Genomic DNA, 18658 nt, shown 5'->3' with positions numbered 1-18658 from the left:
CTAGTGCCAAAGATTACAGAAATAGGAAATGTAATATACTCACAACATTGTACCCTGAGCTGTTTCACCCTGGTGAAAGAAATTAAGACTTGTATGGGTGTGGTTAAATTTTAGAAGAGAGATAACTGTTCTTGCCACATCTGTAGGAGTTAACAGATGCACGTTAGGAATTCTGGGGTTTGTGGGTTTGCATGGTGGCCCTTAAAGCTTCTGCCTCTTTCTTGTGTCTCCCTATCTATACTGTAAAAGACCAAGGTGGCCACTTTCAGGAGGTCTCCTAAAGTACTCCCTGATGCCAGGGCCCATTTCTGCAACTTCCCTCTGATATCAGGGGCTGCCTGAGTAATACATTTATCATTTAGGATTAGTTGTCCCTTGACAGAATTGGGACACAGAGACCTATGCTTTACAAAGGCCCCTCTTAGCCTCCCCAAGAAGGCAGTGCGATTTTCATTAAATCCCTGATCTATCATGGATATCTTGATATAGTGGAGAGGCTTACTTCTAGTCCTACATAAGCTCTCTATTATGCACACCTGAAACTCTCCTCTTCCTTTCCCCCATCTTGTCATTGGGATCCCATTTAGAGACTTTCATTGATACTGCTTCTCTTCCAGTTGGATAATATTCACCCCCTTTCCTGGGTGCTACATATGATACAAACCTCATCCCCAGATCTCTCTGTCACTTGCAGAGTGGCCTGCTTCTCAGTGTTAGTCAGGGTTTGGTTCAAAGTAACATGACATCTTCTTAGGAGAGTTCAAATACTTGGATTAAGTTCTGGAAAGCCTCTATATATCTTTCAGGGTCATCTGAAAACTTGCCAAGATCCCCCTCAATTTGCTTCAAGTTCTGTAGAGAGAAGGGCACCTAGACTTTACTGGGGCAAATTCACCAGGCATCTGTTGGAGGGGAAAGAATGAGACTGGGGCTTGTCTAGGGTGAGAATTTCTAGGAGGCGGCAAGTGAGAGACTGAAGCTGGATAGGGAGGATGGGGTGGACATGGAGGAGCAGGGCTGGAGGGAGCTGGCTCCTCTGCTGGGGATGCCTCTGGGATTTGTTTGTTTAGTTCCCTGGGATTGCCCCTTGCAGCCTCTCCCGAGATGGCAAACCAGTCTGGATTAACTCTGCATTGTCAGCAAAGGTCTGGATTGCCCTGCAAGGTATAGAAAGCCTGCACATATGGGGCCTCAGAGCATTTGCCCTCACGTTTACAGAAAAGCTCCAACTGCTGGATGATATCGAAATGAATGGTTTCTTCCTGAGGCCAAGCCAGTCCTTCATAATTTGCCCAAACCTTTGTGCAGAGGGCTAAGAGCCATTTCCTCCAGAGTCTGAGGGTCAAAGCAGTCCCAGTGGTTCAGGATACACTCTAGAGAATAAGCCGGGGGTGGTGAAGACAGCTGATCCCCCATTCTGAAAGACAAGAAATAGAGGTGACCCTCATTTCCTTCCCTTCTTTTAGTGATAACTCAGGGTTTGATGGAGAGAAAGCAGGCATCCCCCTTTTCTGTCTTTTTGTCCCCATGTCCCAGTGACCTTGGCAGATGCCACCCATGGGTGCCGAAGCAGCTTTTACTCATGTTAACAGGGGGGCCTGGGGGGGTGAGAGTATCCACTCTTACACATTATGCCCTATTTCCCTTGCTGCCAACAACCTTTGAGTTCCCTGGGCCTCATCTATGTCATGGAGCATGGCCTCCTTTCATGAAGCAAGGTTTTAGCAGGAATTGGACCTTCCCATTTACATTGTGCCCGTTGCCAGGCTTTGGATCCCTCAGATCTGGTTTTCCTTTCTAGGGCCTCAGCCTGAAGCCTGGAATTGAGTTTCAGACAAAAAAGGTGTTTCAGACAAAAAAGGTATTTCAGGGGCTGCATGAATCTGTTTAGATCAAGTCTCAAAGGGGCCCTGCCGAATTTGCAGCTATCGGCCAGCAGTGGTCGCTCCTCTGTTATTTTCTCTATTAAAAGCAGAGTGCTGGGGAAAGGAACCCTCTCACTTAGAAAAGAAAAAGGAAACAGCTTATACTACTAAAAAAGAGGGAAGGAACTTCTTGCTCTGTGCAAATGGGTCCCTTTATTGTATTCCGCCCCTGGTTCAGACCAGTAAGGACCCCTCAACCATGGGAGGAGAGGCTCTGCTGGTGCAGTGAGTGGGAGGCACTGGCCAGCCAGCTGCACTAGGGCCCCAGCGGCAGCCAAGGTTTTCTCCCGCCCCTCGTGGCCACTGAGTGCAGCTCATGTGCCGAGCTGGGAGGAGAGGGGAGAAGGCGGGGAGGGGAGAAGGCGGGGAGGGGAGAAGGCGGGGAGGGGAGAAGGCGGGGAGGGGAGAAGGCGGGGAGGGGAGAAGGCGGGGAGGGGAGAAGGAAGGGAGTCACTCATGCACTGCACACACCTGCGGCTGGGGATGGCACCTCTAAGAAGAAACAGAAACTCCATTGTTGTGAATTGCACCTCTGATGGCTGAACCAAGCATACCTTGTTCTTAGTAACATCTCGGTAGTTGCAGCAAAGCCTTAAATACTATAAAAGAAGAGATAGGAGCCATTTCAAGCCGTGAAAGAAGATACCACAGCAAAGTCTGGGGGTCTTGGCCTACAGAGTTCAGTCTTGGAGCCTTCCAGCAACAAAAGATGCCTTCTGTTGCCCCAGGACTTTATTCCATCCCATGCAACAGCTAGACCTCCATGAAGAGAAACAGAGCCAATATTCCTTTCACCCAAAGGAAAAAGAGAGGTGGCAGAATCTTGGAAAAGAGGCAGATCCGACAGTTCTAAATCTGTACTCATCCTTGTGCTGGATCCCAGACGAGCCCCCAGATGAAATGGGAGAGTTCCCTGACCCCCTCACGGGACTTGCGACAGGGGTGTGGCTCATTTGCTCCACTGTCACACACTTTACCCCTTACAAGTTGGAGAAACACACAGATGGGAAGGTGCAGGAGCTGGGGCAAGCACTTTTGTGCTCTGGCCCCATGGTGGCATCCAAGGGTGTGTTACAATTAATACTCTTTTAGCAGTTGCTGTCTGCAGACGGCTATTTCGTCTCAGTGGAGAGTCAGGGTGACAGCCTTTTATACCCTGCCCTCTTGGTACCCAGGTCCTCGTCTGGCATCCTGGAAGAATCTGGTCATCGTTCAAGACCTGAACGATGGTGAATGTGGAGGTTTTATTGAGTTATGGATGTGGCTCTTATGGGATGAATGGGGAGCTGGAGAATGGATGGAGTGGGAAGATGATCTTCCCTTGGAGTTCAGCCATCCCGTGGCTGATCTCCTCTTCAGCTGTCCCCAGCCGAACTTTTCCTGACATTCAGACGCTCCTTCTCATCTCTCCTTCTCTGCCACTGCCGTTCTTCTGTTCCTCTGCTCATGGAGTTTGCAGTTTAAGAGGTAAAGAGGCAGAACTGTTGGATCTGCCTCTTTTCCAAGATCCTGCCACCTCTATCTTTCCTTTGGGTGAAAGTAATATTGGCTCTCTTTCCCTTCATGGAGGTCTAGCTGTCGTATGGACACAGGATAGGAGCATGGCAGGCCAGAGTAGTCTTGGAAAAGGCAACATTTGGGTGCAAAAACAGGAATGCCTGTTCCAATTTAGGGCTGTGGGTTCCCAGGCTTGAGGGTGGGGCATTTGCCAGAGAACTGCCCTCTTCTACCCAGTATTTCTCTGCCTCCTGTCCATATCAGCTGGGACTACAGGTACATGCCACCATACTCCACTAATTCTTATTTGTTGAAGAGACAGGATCTGATTATGTTGCCCAGGCTGGTGTTGATCTCTTAGGCTCAAGCGATCCTCCTGCCTCAGCCTCCCAAAGTGCTGGTATTACAGGTGTGAGCCACCATGCCCAGCCTTTACTTGAATTTTAAGAGGAAAAAGAAACTAAAGGAATTACTGAACTTTGGATAAGCATTATCTTCAAAACAAGAGACATCATAATACAATTTTTACAAAGCTAAAAATATTACTCATCCAATTTAGATTGAATATGCATCAAAGATGTGTTTAACTCATTAGTGAGAGAACTATTAAAATAATTCAAAGATCCTTTGAGTAACAGAGATTTGTGTAGTTTACTGGGGATGACGTTCTGAAATAAGTTTGTTAAATTAGAGCACACATTAATATCCTGTGGATAGGGCAATAAAAAAATCTGTAACCTGTAGGATTATCTTTTTTAATAGACAGAAATCTTTTGCATCTGGCTACACACAAGTTTACAATTTAACATGTACTTTCTCAGAATATGGGGCCTGATCAGTGATAAACAGAAATCAATCAAAAGTTCATTCCCCTACAGATTTAAGGAATCCCGGGTTGGGCCTGTTAGTCAACATTGTAATATGACCTTGAAAACCATGCAGTCATCCTTTTACCTATTTCTTTTTTTTTTGAGATAGAGTCTTGCTCTGTCACCCAGGCTGGAGTGCAGTGGTGCAATCTCAGCTCACTGCAACCTCCGCCTCCTGGGTTCAAGCAATTCTCCTGCCTCAGCCTCCCTAGTAGCTGGGATTACAGGCGCATGCCGCCATGCCCAGCTAATTTTCGTATTTTTAGTAAAGACGGGGTTTCACCGTGTTGGCCAGGCTGGTCTCAAACTCCTGACCTCGTGATCCGCCCGCCTCGGCCTCCCAAAGTGCTGGGATTACAGGTGTGAGCCACTGCGCCTGGACCCTTTTATCTATTTCTAAGTTTTTTATTAGATATAAATTTAGTTAGCAGGGGAAGTTATTCGAGTTACTGGTGGCAAATCTGTACAGGTCTGCAGCAAACTCAATTCTTCCCTCCTCAGGAAAAAGAATTCAAATGAGGGGCCTAAGTGAGAAGAGACTGAGGCAAGTGTTAGAGCAGGAGTGAAAGTTTATTAAGAAGCTTTACAGGCCGGGCATGGTGGCTCATACCTGTAATCCCAGAACTTTGGGAGGCCTAGGTGGGAGAATCACTTGAAGTCAGGAGTTCGAGACCAGCCTGTTCAACATGGTGAAACACCATCTCTAATAAAAATTAGCTGGGTGTAGTGACAGGTGCCTGTAACCCAAGCTACTTGGGAGGCTGAGACAGGAGAATTGCTTGAGCCCAGGAGGCAGAGGTTGCAGTGAGCCGAGACCACGCCACTGCACTCCAGCCTGGGTGACAGAGTAAGACTCCATCTCAAAAAAAAAAAAAAAGAGAGAAGAAGGTTTAGAGCAGGAATAAAAAGAAAGTAAAGTACGTTTGGAAGAGGGCCAAGCAGACATTTTGGAGGTCAAGTGTGGGGTGTGACCATTTGAATCGGGGTTTTACATGTTGGCATACTTCTGGGGTCTTGGGTCCCTTCTCCCCTGATTCTTCCCTTGGGGTAGGAAGCACTAGCGCAATGCCCTGCTTGGGAGGGGAGCATGTGCAGTGTGTTTACGGAGTTGTATGCATGCTCACTTGAGGTGTTCTTCCCTTTACTGATGGAATACCCCCAGAAGGTCCTAGATGAGTTAAACTCCATTTTGCCTCCTGATGTACATGCATGAGCTCACTCGCCCAACTCCTGGGATCTTACCAGGAAGATGCTGATGACCAGTTTCAGATTTTTTTCTGTCTATAGGCACATTGCCTTTCCCTGGTGCTGGCTGCAACCAATTATTATTCTGAGAGACAGTTAACAACCCCCTGACCATCGCCTGATGGTCGCCTGACATTCCTGGTTGGGAGGAGCCTCTCCTGCCCTGTTTATGTATGACTAGCTACCTACAGTAACAATTTCTAAGAGATTTCACCTCTAAACTTAAAGAACATTAAGAAAAACATTTAAAGATGTAGTTAATATTAATTTTATATACATCTCTATTAAAGTGTATAAATTTATATGTATAATTAGTACACCTTGGAAAACTGTCTCATAAAATTCAAAAGACAGCACTGAATTCTAAACAATTCTAAACAACAACAAAACATTTTTTATTTGAAAAAAAAGTTTAAGCTCTATGCTTACTTTTAGTGTGATTTGTCTAAGAAATCAATAGGAGAAAACTGATCAATAACCAAATAACTTTTATAACACTAAATCACAACTGTGTTAGAAAAATGCCCTGAGAAGATGATAAAAGCTTAGAATTATTATAACCTAAAGAAAGTAAACACAAATTCGTATTACATCTTATCTCCTCCCTACTAAAAGAGATAATCTTGAAGTTTTAACTACAGTTTAGGAAACAGTGTTTTGGCTGGGTGTGGTGGCTCACATCTGTAATCCCAGTACTTTGGGAGGCTGAGGTGGGAGGATCACTTGAGCCCAGGAGTTGGAGGTTACAGTGAGCTATGATCAAGCCACTGCATCCAAGTCTGGGTAACAGAGCAAGACCTAGCTCAAGAAAAAAATTTTAAAAATAAAAATAAAAACTGTATTTTATCATTTGCCCAGATAACACAACATTGTCACTTACTTAATATTTAACCCATGATAACCTCGTGTAGATTCTTATTTTCCAGCAATTTTTAATTGACCTTGTTAAATCAACTTTAGCCTAAAACTGCCTTCTCACTTATTTTAAGTTCAGCCTAATCTGTACATAGTGAACTATAACCTCAATAGAGGTGTAAACAGGCTGTAACCTACTTTTGTGCCGATCACTGAGTTTTGGCCAATCAAAGGGGGCCACCTATTCAAACCATGTTTGAATAAGGTAAATACCCAGCTGTAATAAATTCAGCTGTTTCTGTACCTCACTTTCATTTTCTGTGATCACTTTTCTTTTTCTGTCTATAAATCTTCTACCACGTGACTGTGTTGGAGTCTCTGTGAACCTACCTGGCTCAAGAGGCTGCCTTATTCACCAATTGTTCTTTGCTCAGTTAAACTCTGTTAAATTTAATTTGGCTAAGGTTTTTAGCAACCTTTTTTCTTATTAACCAAGAGAGTAATACTTGTCTTCCTTTCATCATCATCATTCTGCATTTGTACTTGCAGACTCACACCATTTGTTTTATGGTAATGAAACCAACTTTGCAAAAATTATAACAGTGAGAAAATTATGACAATGGGAAGATCTGATCTAGCCCACTGCCTTCTTGCCTTTAGCTTTCAAGCTGCCAGACATTTAGTTTATAGTTTAGATGATTAGCCCTTCCCCAAAACTCAACCACTTTTGTAAAGCTAATGAGAGACTACCAGGCTAGGAGGATAGAGGAGCCTGAATTTTGCTAAGGTGAAAATGTAGACATAAATGATTGCCAGCCATTATTGTGGAGGTCACAAGATATGCAACTTCCCCAATTTCTCCTGCAGATAACATCACTATTGTAGAACCTAAGATTGGCCTTCTGAGATATCTTTTCAGGTTTTTTTTGCATTGAGACACTGATGATGGCTCCACCTGGACCCACCAACAGCTCCTGTGGCACCACCCAGAAGCCATTCACCCTACAGGAGGTGAATTTCCCACACCTCTATGATTGCACCCCCCAAGCAGTCAGCAGCAAGCAACCTTTGCCTAGCCACATTCATCCCCTCCCCCAAACTACCTTTCAAAAACCTTTAACCTGTGAGCCTTCAATGAGATTGATCTGAGTAATAACTCTTTACTGCAATGAGATGGTTTTTGTGCAGCAGGTACAGTAACTATCTTATCGTTGGAGACATTCTTCAAGGACCTTGTAACTGTACACCTGGAAGTTTGTTAAGGGGGTAAATCTCATGTTATGTGGCTGATTTGTTTTGTTTTGACACAGGGTCTCACTCTGTCACCCAGGCTGGAGTACAGTGGCGTGATCATAGGTCACTGCAGCCTGCAGCATGCCCAAGCACAAGAAATCCTCCTGCCTCAGCCTCTCAAGTAACTGGGACTGCAGGCACGTGCCACCAAGCCTGGCTTTTTTTTTTTTTTGGAGAAACGAGGTCTCACTATGTTGCTTAGGCTGGTCTGGAACTCCTGAGCTCAAGCTTAAGTGCTGGGATTACAGGCATGAGCCACTGCACCTGGCCATGTTTTTTTTTAATGTTTCTCACACACACACACACACACACACACACACACACACACACAGCCTGTTGTATGGGGGCAGGGGAATGAGGAGAGCCATTAAATAAATAAGCATTTAAAATAGAATGTGACTGGTGCTATCGTAGATTTAAGTACCAGATAGATGCTGTGGAAACACTGAAAAGGGACACCTGGCCCAGCCTCGTGGGAGCGAGAGCCAAGAAGTCTTTCTGGCAGAGCTGACTGCTGAGTAGAGTTAATGGGTTGCTAGGAATTAGTATTGCACAGGGCCAATTTATCCATTAGGCATTTAGTATTGGGGTCCTGAAAAAAAATTCACTCCAAAAGAAAAAAGTATAAAATCTAAATTAATAGGTGCATCACTATTTAAACTTAATATGCATTTAAATGCCATTACATTAGAAAATAGAGGGGTTGTGCATATAAGGAGAACCCTATTCTGAAGGACTTTCTACACTCACAAACCTTGGAGTTGACTCAAGTCCATGAGAAGCCACTGGCAGATTCTGTTTGAAAAATCACAGCCAAGTTCGCAGATTAGAGACTTCCCTCTGGCGGTCACCCTTTATCATAGGCTTTGGAGGCACTTGAAGGTCCAAGATGGGGTGGTTAGAACTTGACGTGGCATCATCAGTGCCTGGGAAGGTCTTCTAGCCTCTAATCTTGAGACTTTCCACTTCTCCATTTTGGTGGCCAGCTTGACTCGTTCTTACCTTTGAAGTCCCTTTGTTTGGGAGGCCGAGGCAGGTGGATCACCTGAGGTCAGGAGTTTGAGACCAGCCTGACTAATATGGTGAACACCCCCGTCTCTACTAAAAATACAAAATAAGCTGAGTGTAGTGGCACATGCCTGTAATCCCAGCTACTCGGGAGGCTGAGGCAGGAGAATCACTTGAACCCGGGAGGTGGAGTTTGCAGTGAGCGAGATTGCACCACTGCACTCCAGCCTGGGCAACAAGAGCAAAACTCCATCTCAAAAAAAAAAAAAAAAATCCCTGTTTTATAGTAGGTAGTTATTCAGACATGAGCAGGGCAGGAGAGCCCCCTGCCCCACCAGGAATGTCAGACAACCATCAGGTGATGGTCAGGCAGTTGTTACACTGTCTCTCTAAAATAGTAATTGGTCAAAGCCAGCACCACAAAGGCAGTCTCCCAATAGATAGAAATATCTCAAACTGGTGATCAACAGTTTCCCAATAAGATCTCAGGAGTCAGGCAAGTAGGCTCAAATATGTGCACTAAGAGGCAAAATGGCGGAGTTCAACTGGTATGTGACCTAGGAACACTTGACTGGTCAAGAAGGAATGCCTCAAGTGGGCAAGCGTACAACTCCAGTAAACACACTGTGCATGCAGCCCCTCCCAAGTGGTGGCAGACCACTGCGCATGCAGAATGCCAGCATATAAAACCCCAATCCAAAGGTCAAACCCTCTCTCAAGTCACCTGCTTGGCACTTTTCCAAGTGTTCTTTACTTTCATTCCTGCTCTAAATCTTGTCTCGGTCTCTCACTCTGCCTTATACCCCTCAGTTGAATTCTTTCTTCTGAGGAGGCAAGAATTGAGGCTGCTGCAGACTGATATGGATTCACCACTGCTGACACCTCCTGGTTGGAACTACAGGAATAGAACTGGAAAGGGAAAAAAGGGCAGCATTCACCACATCCCAATCCTGAATCCAAGAGTCTAAGATAGTCCCCCACTCCTATCCCAGGCTTAGAGGATTAGATTAATCTCCTGGAGAGAAGACTCTTCCTTGAAACATTTCTTTCTATCTGCCTGTAGCTATTGGGATAATTCAGGAAATCCACAGGAACAGTTCAAGTCATCCTTTTCCTCTACTTTCTGTTGCACTCTCAGCCTTGTTCTCTTTTTGGAAACTGCATGGTAACTATTATATAGTTAAAGAAGAGCATTCTGACCTCTGCCCTGGGACTTCCTGGATCCTCCTCTTCTTATAAATACAAGGGCAGAGCTGGTATCCTGGGGAGCCAGGAAGCAGTGAGCCCAGGAGTCCTCGGCCAGCCCTGCCTGCCCACCAGGAGGATGAAGGTCTCCGTGGCTGCCCTCTCCTGCCTCATGCTTGTTGCTGTCCTTGGATCCCAGGCCCGGTTCACAAATGGTGAGTCCAGTGAGCTTTCTCCCAGGTGACCAGGTCCATGGTAACTCAAGCTCTGGGACGGAGACACGTTGTGACTACTCTCTAGCCCAGACATGGTTATGGAACTTATTTAAAAAGCACCAGCAGAGTAGAGACCTGGCTCTGTCTGCAGCCTTTGGACCCTGGGGGGGAAATGTACACAGATGACTGGTCCCATTTGGGGCCAATTATTTCCCTTTTCACAGCAAAAATTATCTGATTCTTTCCCTTAGCTGATATTTTAGCTGGAACAAAAGAACTGTAATTAAATTGTAAATTTGTAAAAAGAATCATACAATTTTATGGTGCTAGAACTGCTATCTACCATCTGGTGTAAAACTATGATTTGGGAGTGGAAAAGGAACCAGCCAGGTAATTCACCCAAGATCACCGTCTCACTTGTTCCTATGGAATCTTAATTTGCGGAGGTGAATGTCAACACAAAGAGGCCAATGACATTGAAAAAAGAATGTATTATTTACATTTCCCAAGAGAAGGAGGTACACCGTGCCACACAGGGCCCCAAGGGAAGCATCCAGGGCAGGAGTCACGGGCAGGGGTCACAAACAGGAGGGAAGGGACAACCTATGCCAGAACCTTTATTGGGGTTTCTGGGGGGAAAGCAAGGCAGCACAGAGCATACACTTTAGGGCTGAGTAGTCTGAATAAGCCTTTCAGGCTTTGGGATATAGGGATAGTCTCTAGCTGTCTAGTACTCATCCTTAGGATGATTTAGAACAGTGGAAATACTGGATTGGTGTGTGAGAGTTAGCAAAGGAGGTGGCTGGGCATATGGGCTCAGGATTTTTTGATTTGTATATGAAAGGTCTAAACCCTTTGCTATCTCTATGAATTGGTTAGCCGTGCAACGGTCAGTCTCTCCCAAGCTGTCAAGATTTTTTTTTTTTTTTTGAGATGGAGTTTCGCTCTGTCTCCCAGGCTGGAGTGCAGTGGTGCGATCTCGGACCACTGCAAGCTCTGCCTCCCAGGTTCACGCCATTCTCCTGCCTCAGCCTCCTGAGTAGCTGGGACTACAGGTGCCTGCCACCACGCCTGGCTGATTTTTTGTATTTTTAGTAGAGATGGGGTTTCACCATGTTAGCCAGGATGGTCTCAATCTCCTGATCTCGTGATCTGCCCACCTTGGCCTCCCAAAGTGCTGGGATTACAGGCCTGAGCCACCACGCCTGGCCGCATTTTTCTATTTAGCATAATACAGGTATGCAATCCCTTATCAAAATCCTATCAGGCTAGATGTATTTTGGAATACAGAATTTCTCTGGTTTTCAAAAGGTAATACACGCTAGGCATGGTGGCTCACCTATAATCCCAGCACTTTGGGAGGCTGAGCTAGAAGAATTGCTTGACCCCAGGAGTTCAAGACCAGCCTGGGCATCACGGCAAGAACTCATCACTACAAAAAGTTAAACTATTAGCTAGGCATTGTGGCTCGCACCTGTAGTCCCAGCTTCTCAGGAGGCTGAGGCAGGAGGATCACTTGAGCCCAGGACCTCGAGGCTGCAGTGAGTTATGATCATACCGCTGTGCCCCAGCCTGGTTGACAGAACAAGACCCTGTCTCAGCTAAAAAAAAAAAAAAAAGTAATACATACCTAGATGGTACTTGTCCTTGGTGGGGCCAAGGAAGACTATTTCAATCAAACACAGCAATTTTTCTGTAGCAAACACATGACTATTTCTGCTAACTGGGATGAATAAAGACCATAATAGACTCACTTCACTTAAGGGGATACTGTGCCACCATAAGCGCTGATAAAACCTCTCTGTTTCCAGAGCCCTATAATAAAAAATTATTCCAGAAATGTGTAGAAAAACTTGTAGACTGTGTCACATCATGTAGACATTCCATTAACTGAACCATGTTAGGTTCAGTTGCTTTTAGTATTTCAGAGTCAATACAAAGATTTCATGTCTACATTTTCAAAGGTCTCTGAAAAGTCTCAGGGCCCTAATGGAATAAATGGGCCAGCAGGCAGGCCTAGAACCCAGACAGGTGGTGGTGGTCCAGCTTCAGAGCCTCTCTGCCTCAGGAGGATGAGCAATGGGGTGGGTGGAGATGCTGAAACATACTGCTGCCGCCCAGTGATTTCCTTCCCTGTCGTGTTATCTTTCAGATGCAGAGACAGAGTTAATGCTGTCAAAGCTTCCATTGGAAAATCCAGTAGTTCTGAACAGTAAGTGATCAGATACGGCATACATTTAAAAGCAGCCAGCAGGTGCAGGTCTGCACTATGGGATCCATTGTCCCTGTTTACAGAATGGGAGGAGAATGAGAGTGTCCTGAGGGTGGTGAACATCTCCAAGGAAGATCAGGACAGGGTAGGCGGACCCTCTCCATAGATGCCTTCTCTGTTCCCCTCTGGCTGCCCCAAGAGCCTGCTCCTTTGGAGAAGAAGATGCTCTCTGAGGCCTGCAGGTGTCTGCAGATGCTTTCCCCTTCTGGGAGAAATTTTTCTGGTCCTGCTGTGGCCCACCCTGAGTGCCCTCAGACCCATGGCAAAACCCTGGGGAGGGTCTGAAGCAGGGAGAGGCCAGCAAGTGCTGGCCGAGGAGGAGAAACATGTCTTCAGAGGCTTGTGCCTTCTCACGCTCCACAGTGCTTTCGAGGAGAAAGATTGGCCCTCAAATGACCCTTTCTCTTGCTGCAGGCTTTCACCTTGCTGCTGACTGCTGCATCTCCTACGTCTCACAAAGCATCCCGTGTTCACTCATGGAAAGTTATTTTGAAACGAGCAGCGAGTGCTCCAAGCCAGGTGTCATGTAAGTGCCAAGCTCACCAACCATGTGTTGGGGAAGAAGCAGCCCACAGCATCTTGCAGGGAGGGCACGACGGATGGGCGTCCATCGGGTTCCAACCTCTGGATCCTGCCAGATATGGGGCAGCTGTGTCCTTATGAGGATTCTGCAGGGCATCAGGGATGAGACATTCCCAGTGGAGAGGAGATAGGGAGGGAAGAAGAAAGCAGGCACAAGGCTTCCCAAGGACACTTCCGTGAGTCATTAAGGAGTCCCACAGGCTGAGAGGGTCTCAGAAGGACACTGTCCCTGAGCTGCCATCAGCAGAGAAAGGAAAAAACAGGCTGTGTTGACTGGGAAATCTGAGGAGCAGGGCGGATGGGGCCCCTGTCTCCATCTGCCCACACCTCAGTTTGTAATCTTTCTCTCCCTTGTTCCCCAGATTCCTCACCAAGAAGGGGCGGCAAGTCTGTGCCAAACCCAGTGGTCCGGGAGTTCAGGATTGCATGAAAAAGCTGAAGCCCTACTCAATATAATAATAAAGAGACAAAAGAGGCCAGCCACCCACCTCCAACACCTCCTGTGAGTTTTTTTGGCCTGAAATACTTTAAAAATATATATTGTTGTGTCTGGTAATGAAAGTAATGCATCTAATAAAGAGTATTCAAATTTTTAACTTTGCTTGAGTTTTAAGAGGAAATAAACTAATATAAAACTGAAGCAACTGCTGAGCCCCAACATGATTAAATACAAATTCACCTTATATCTCATCTTCTCCCTTCTACTGAAATAGCTAATCTTCAAAGGGTTGGCTACAATTTCAAGAAAGTTTATTTTACTCCATCATTTGCCCAGTTCACACAATTTTCTAGTTTACTTAACATTTGATCCATTATAATCCCATAACAATTCTTATTTTTCCCATAATTTCCTTTTGATATTTTTCTATTAACCCAAAGAGAAATGCTTTTTGTTTCCTTATCATTCTATATTTGCACTTGCATATTTACACCATCTGTTTCGTGGTAACTACTTCATTCTTCGAGACAGTCTTCAAGGACCTTCTAACTTCCTATTCCAACTTGCAGAAATGCTTTCTGGACCTGCCAAAATAATAATAATAATAATAATAATAATAAGTCATACTGGGATTTCTTCTCATCACACACCTGAGTTCATTCCACCATGACAGGTAGCCCACAACTTCCTTTTCCTCTTCCTTCCTTCCTAAAAGGGTTTATTTTTCATTTTGCTAGAATATCTTTGAACTGCCTTCTGCTTTAAAAGATGACAAAAGCAAACACTCTCCTTTGCTCTATAGGTGCCAGGGCAGGCATCCCCAACTCAGGCTTGGCCAATCTATGCTCCCTTTCAGAGATCTGAGCCTGGAACAAGTGTTGCAGAGAAGCAGAAAAAGAGAGGACTCCATCCAGGTGACACTGGTGGTGGCAACAGCTTCCAGATTCTGGAAGCAGCAGTGCCAGCACACGTACCCCATGACCAGTGCTAGAGGTCAGCAATGCTAGCTGCAGTGCCCAGCAGCAGTGGCAGCATTCACACCAGTTGACTCTTCTGGCATGATTTTGGATGTGGCATTGGAGTTGGTCTCTCTAGGATTCTACCTCCGCCTCCCAGATTCAAGCAATTCTCCTGCCTCAGCCTCCCTACTAGCTGGGATTATGTGCCTGCCACCACACCTGGCTAATTTCTGTATTTTTAGTAGAGACAGGGTTTCGCCATGTTGGCCAGGCTGGTCTCAAACTCTTAACCTCAGATGATCCACCCACCTCGGCCTCCCAAAGTACTGGGATCACAGGCATGAGCCACTGCACTCAGCCTCTACCTACTTTTCAAGCCTTCCTGATACTACCCAAAATCTTTGCAGTAAAGTCCTTTTTGCTTAATCAACCAGAGTCAGTTTGTATAGCTTTCCAACAAAAAACTCCAACTGATATGAGCAATAAACTTTCTGGGACTTTGAAGGTCTGAAAACTTTGGTCTTTAAGTTTGAAAATGGTTCAACTGAATATGAAAGTTCATGTTGAAAATAATTTTCTCTCAGAACAATGTAGACATTCTTCAATTGTCTTCTAGCATCTCAGACAGGGCCAAAATTCCAAAGCCAGTTGATTTCTTATTCCTTAGTAAGAAAAAAATTTTTAGACCCTCTGGGAATTTTTAGAATTTTTTTCTTTTTCTATTGTCTTTATTTTTATAATTTCAACATTTATTTTGGATTCAGGGGTTACATGTGCAGGTTTGTTGCCTGGGTATATTGCATGAAGTTTGGGGTACAATTGATCCCATCACCCAGGTACTGAGCATAGTACCCAATAGTTTTTCAACCCTTGCCCCCTTCTCTCCCTCCCTCCTGTAGTAGTCCCCAGTGTCTATTGTTGCCATCTTTATGTCCATGTGTAACCAATGTTTAGCTCCCACTTATAAGTGAAAACATGTGGGATTTGGTTTTCTGTTCCTGCATTAATTCAGTTAAGATAATGGCCTCCGACTTCATCCATATTGCTCCAAAGGAATGATTTCATTCTTTTTGTGGCTACATAGGAAGTAGCTCATGGTGTATCTGTACCACATTTTTTTATCCAGTCCACATTGATGGGCACCTAGGTTGATTCCATGTCTTTGCTATTGTGAATAGTGCTCTGATGAACATACAAGGGCATGTGTCTTTTTCTGTGCAATGATTTTTATTAATATATACCCAGTAATGGGATTGCTGGGTTGAATGGTAGTTCTGTTTTAGGTTATTTGAGAAATCACCAAACTGCTTTTCACAGTGGCTGAACTAATTTACATTCCCACCAACTGTGTATATCTGTTCCCTTTTTCTCTGCAGCCTCACCAGCATGTTATTTTTTTGACTTTTTACTAATAGCCATTCTGACTGGTGTGAGACGGTAACTCATTTTGGGTTTGATTTGCATTTCTCTGATGATTAGTGATGTTGAGCATTTTTTCATGTGTTTGCTGGCTGCTTATATGTCTACTTTTGAGGAACGTATGTTCATGTCTTTTGCCCATTTTTTAATGGGGTTATTTGTTTTTGGCTGTTCAACTGTTTAAGGCACTTATAGATTCTGGATATTAGACCTTTGTTGGATGCATAGTTTGCAAATATTTTTTTCCCATTCTGTAGGTTTTCCGTTTACTCTGCTGATGAGTTTCTTTTGCTGTACAGAAGCTCTTGAGTTTAATTGAGCACTTGTCAATTTTTGTTTTTATTGCAATTGCTTTTGGGGATTTAGTCATAAATTATTTGCCAAGGCCAATGTCCAAAATGGTGTTTCCTAGGTTTTCTTCTAAGATTCTTATAGTTTGAGGTCTTATATTTGAATTTTGAATCCATCTTGAGTTATTTTGTGTATCTGGTGAAAAATAGGGGTCCAGTTTCATTCTTATGCACATGGCTAGCCAGCTATCCCAGCACCATTTATTAAACAGGGAGTCCTTACCCCTTTGCTTATTTTTATTGACTCTGTCAAAGATCAGATGACTGTAGGTGTGCAGCTTTATTTCTGGATTTTCTATTCTGTTCTACTAGTCTATGTATCTGTTTTTGTACCAATACCATGCTATTTTGTTTACTGTAGCCTTGTAGTATACTTTGAAGTCTGGTAATATGATGCCTCTAGCTTTGCTTTTTGTTTAGGATTGATTTGACTATTTGGGCTCTTTTTATTGGTTCCGTATGAATTTTAGAATAGTTTTTCTAGTTCTATGAAAAGTGACATTGGTAGTTTGATAGAAACAGCATTGAATCTGTAGATTGCCTGGACAATACAGCCATTATAATGATATTGATTCTTCCAGTTCATGAGCATGGAATGTTTTTCCATTTTTTCATGTCATCTATGATTTCTTTCAGCAGTGTTTTGTAATTTTCATTGTAGAGATCTTTCACCTCCTTGGTTACATGTATTTCTAGGTTTGTGTGTGTGTGTGTGTGTGTGTATGGCTATTGTAAATGAGATTGCATTCTTGATTTGGCACTCAGCTTGAATGCTATTGGTGTATAAAAATGCTACTGGTTTTTGCACATTGATTTTGTGTCCTGAAACTTTACTGAAGTTGTTTATCAGTTCCAGGAGACTTTTGGCAGAGGCTTTAGGATTTTCATATCATTGGTGAGGTTGTCAGCTTAATGTCTGGCAGACAGAGTAAGGGGATAGGGATGGGGTTAGGTTTTCTTGTCCTTGACCGGAAGTTATCCAGGGCACTTCTCAATTCTCCCTCTGGCCCACTGTCCCCTCCGAGAGGTTCCCATAGCAAATATCCTTTTTTATTTTGAGAACTGTGCTTGTAGCTTTATCCTGGGGCAAATGCCCTACCTGACTATCCTGAATGGGAACTAGCAAGGTCATAGCTTATTCACTCAATGCAAATGTCTTCTCCCAGTGCCCACTGACTCTGATCTTCACATTATCCAGGGTTCTGTTGGGAAAATCCTCTTTTTCTATGATCTTCACCTTCACCTATATGAGGATACGTGTTTTTTCAGCCTTCTTGTGATCTGCTATCAAGCTGACCCATGTTCTTTTTTTGTTCTTTCTTTTTTTTGAGATGCAGTCTTGCTCTGTTGCCCAGGCTGAAGTGTAGTGGCGTGATCTTGGTTCACTGTAACCTCCAACTCCCGGGTTCAAGCAATTCTCCTGCCTCAGCCTCCTGAGTAGCTGGGATTACAGGTGCCTGCCACTATGCCTGGTTAATTTTTGTAGTTTTTATAGAGATGGGGTTTCACCATGTTGACCAGGCTGGTCTCAAACTCCCGACCTCAAGTGATCTACCTGCCTCGGCCTCCCAAAGTGCTGGGATTGCAGGTGTGAGCCACCGCACCTGGCCCCATGTTCTTTATATAAAACAGAAATGTCTAACCTTATGGTAGACCAATGTCATATTTTCTGACTCCTTACTGCTACTATGAGTTCTATTTATTTTTCTATTTCTTCTGTCATTTCAACAGGATTTACAGAGATGAAAAAGACAAACATAGATGCTCAGAGTTCTGGCTTACTTTGTTTTGTTTATTGAGACAGGGTCTCACTCTGTCACCCAGTCTGGGGTGCAGTGGCACAATCTTGGGTCATTCACCTTGGCTCAACCTTCTGGGCTTAAGTGATTCTCCCACCTCAGCCCCTTGAGTAGCTGGGACTACAGGTGTGCACCACCCCACACCCAGCTAATTTTGTTTATTTTTTGTAGAGACATGGTCTCACTTGTTGCCCAGGCTGGTCTTGAACTCCTGGGCTCAAGTAATCCTCCTGCCTCGGCTTCCCAAAGTGTTGGGATTACAGGTGTGAGCCACCACACCTGGCCTCTGGCATACATTTTGATCCAGTTATGATCTTTTAAGTCGCTCTCACTGCTCCACTGAATGCTGTTGAATTCAGAAGCTTTGAGTTGAAAGCAGCTCACTGGTACCTAAATATATAACTAGGGGAGGCAATCCGGAAGCTTCTGGATTCTCCATGGAGATTTTGTCTCAGAGCCTTAGAAAAGAATTTAAACAGCTATTCAATTAAAAATTGTCCTAGACCTAAGTAGGATTCATGTGGTTTCAATGGTTCTCTCTGACAGGTCAGGTTTTTAGCTTAGAAGGATGAAATGAGGAGGGAGAGTGTCTGGGCAGTGTGGATGCCAAAGGGCCACTTATGAAGGTGTTGTGTCATGACAATGGCAACTCAACAGAAATGAGGGATGAAAACCAAGACTTTCCATTCTTCTTTTCTCTCTCTTTTTTTTTTTTTTTTTTAGATGGAGTCTCATTCTGTCACCCA

The 18658-nt window shown here is 44.4% G+C and overlaps 1 protein-coding gene across 3 annotated transcripts; it reads left to right on the top strand.

The window, feature by feature from the left end:
- The first annotated feature begins 9837 nt into the window (after nucleotides 1-9837).
- On the top strand, nucleotides 9838-14733 carry CCL15 (C-C motif chemokine ligand 15). Of its 3 annotated transcripts, none has more exons than XM_054455863.2 (5): nucleotides 9838-10092; nucleotides 12245-12304; nucleotides 12779-12890; nucleotides 13309-13448; nucleotides 14242-14730. In XM_054455863.2, exons 1-4 carry the CDS (start codon nucleotides 10017-10019, stop codon nucleotides 13400-13402), a joined length of 342 nt encoding a protein of 113 aa, XP_054311838.1. In that variant the 5' UTR covers nucleotides 9838-10016; the 3' UTR covers nucleotides 13403-13448; nucleotides 14242-14730. The 3 variants fall into 3 exon arrangements, with proteins under 3 accessions (XP_054311838.1, XP_054311837.1, XP_054311835.1); XM_054455862.2 differs by having other exon boundaries at nucleotides 9839-10092; nucleotides 14188-14733; XM_054455860.2 differs by lacking the exon at nucleotides 14242-14730 and having other exon boundaries at nucleotides 9850-10092; nucleotides 13309-13542.
- The last annotated feature ends 3925 nt before the right edge of the window (nucleotides 14734-18658 follow it).

Source organism: Pongo pygmaeus, chromosome 19 (assembly GCF_028885625.2).
Source record: "Pongo pygmaeus isolate AG05252 chromosome 19, NHGRI_mPonPyg2-v2.0_pri, whole genome shotgun sequence".
Lineage (NCBI taxonomy): Eukaryota > Metazoa > Chordata > Mammalia > Primates > Hominidae > Pongo > Pongo pygmaeus.
The sequence above is the reverse complement of the archived record's forward strand: the minus strand, read 5'-3'. Positions and strand labels throughout refer to the sequence as shown.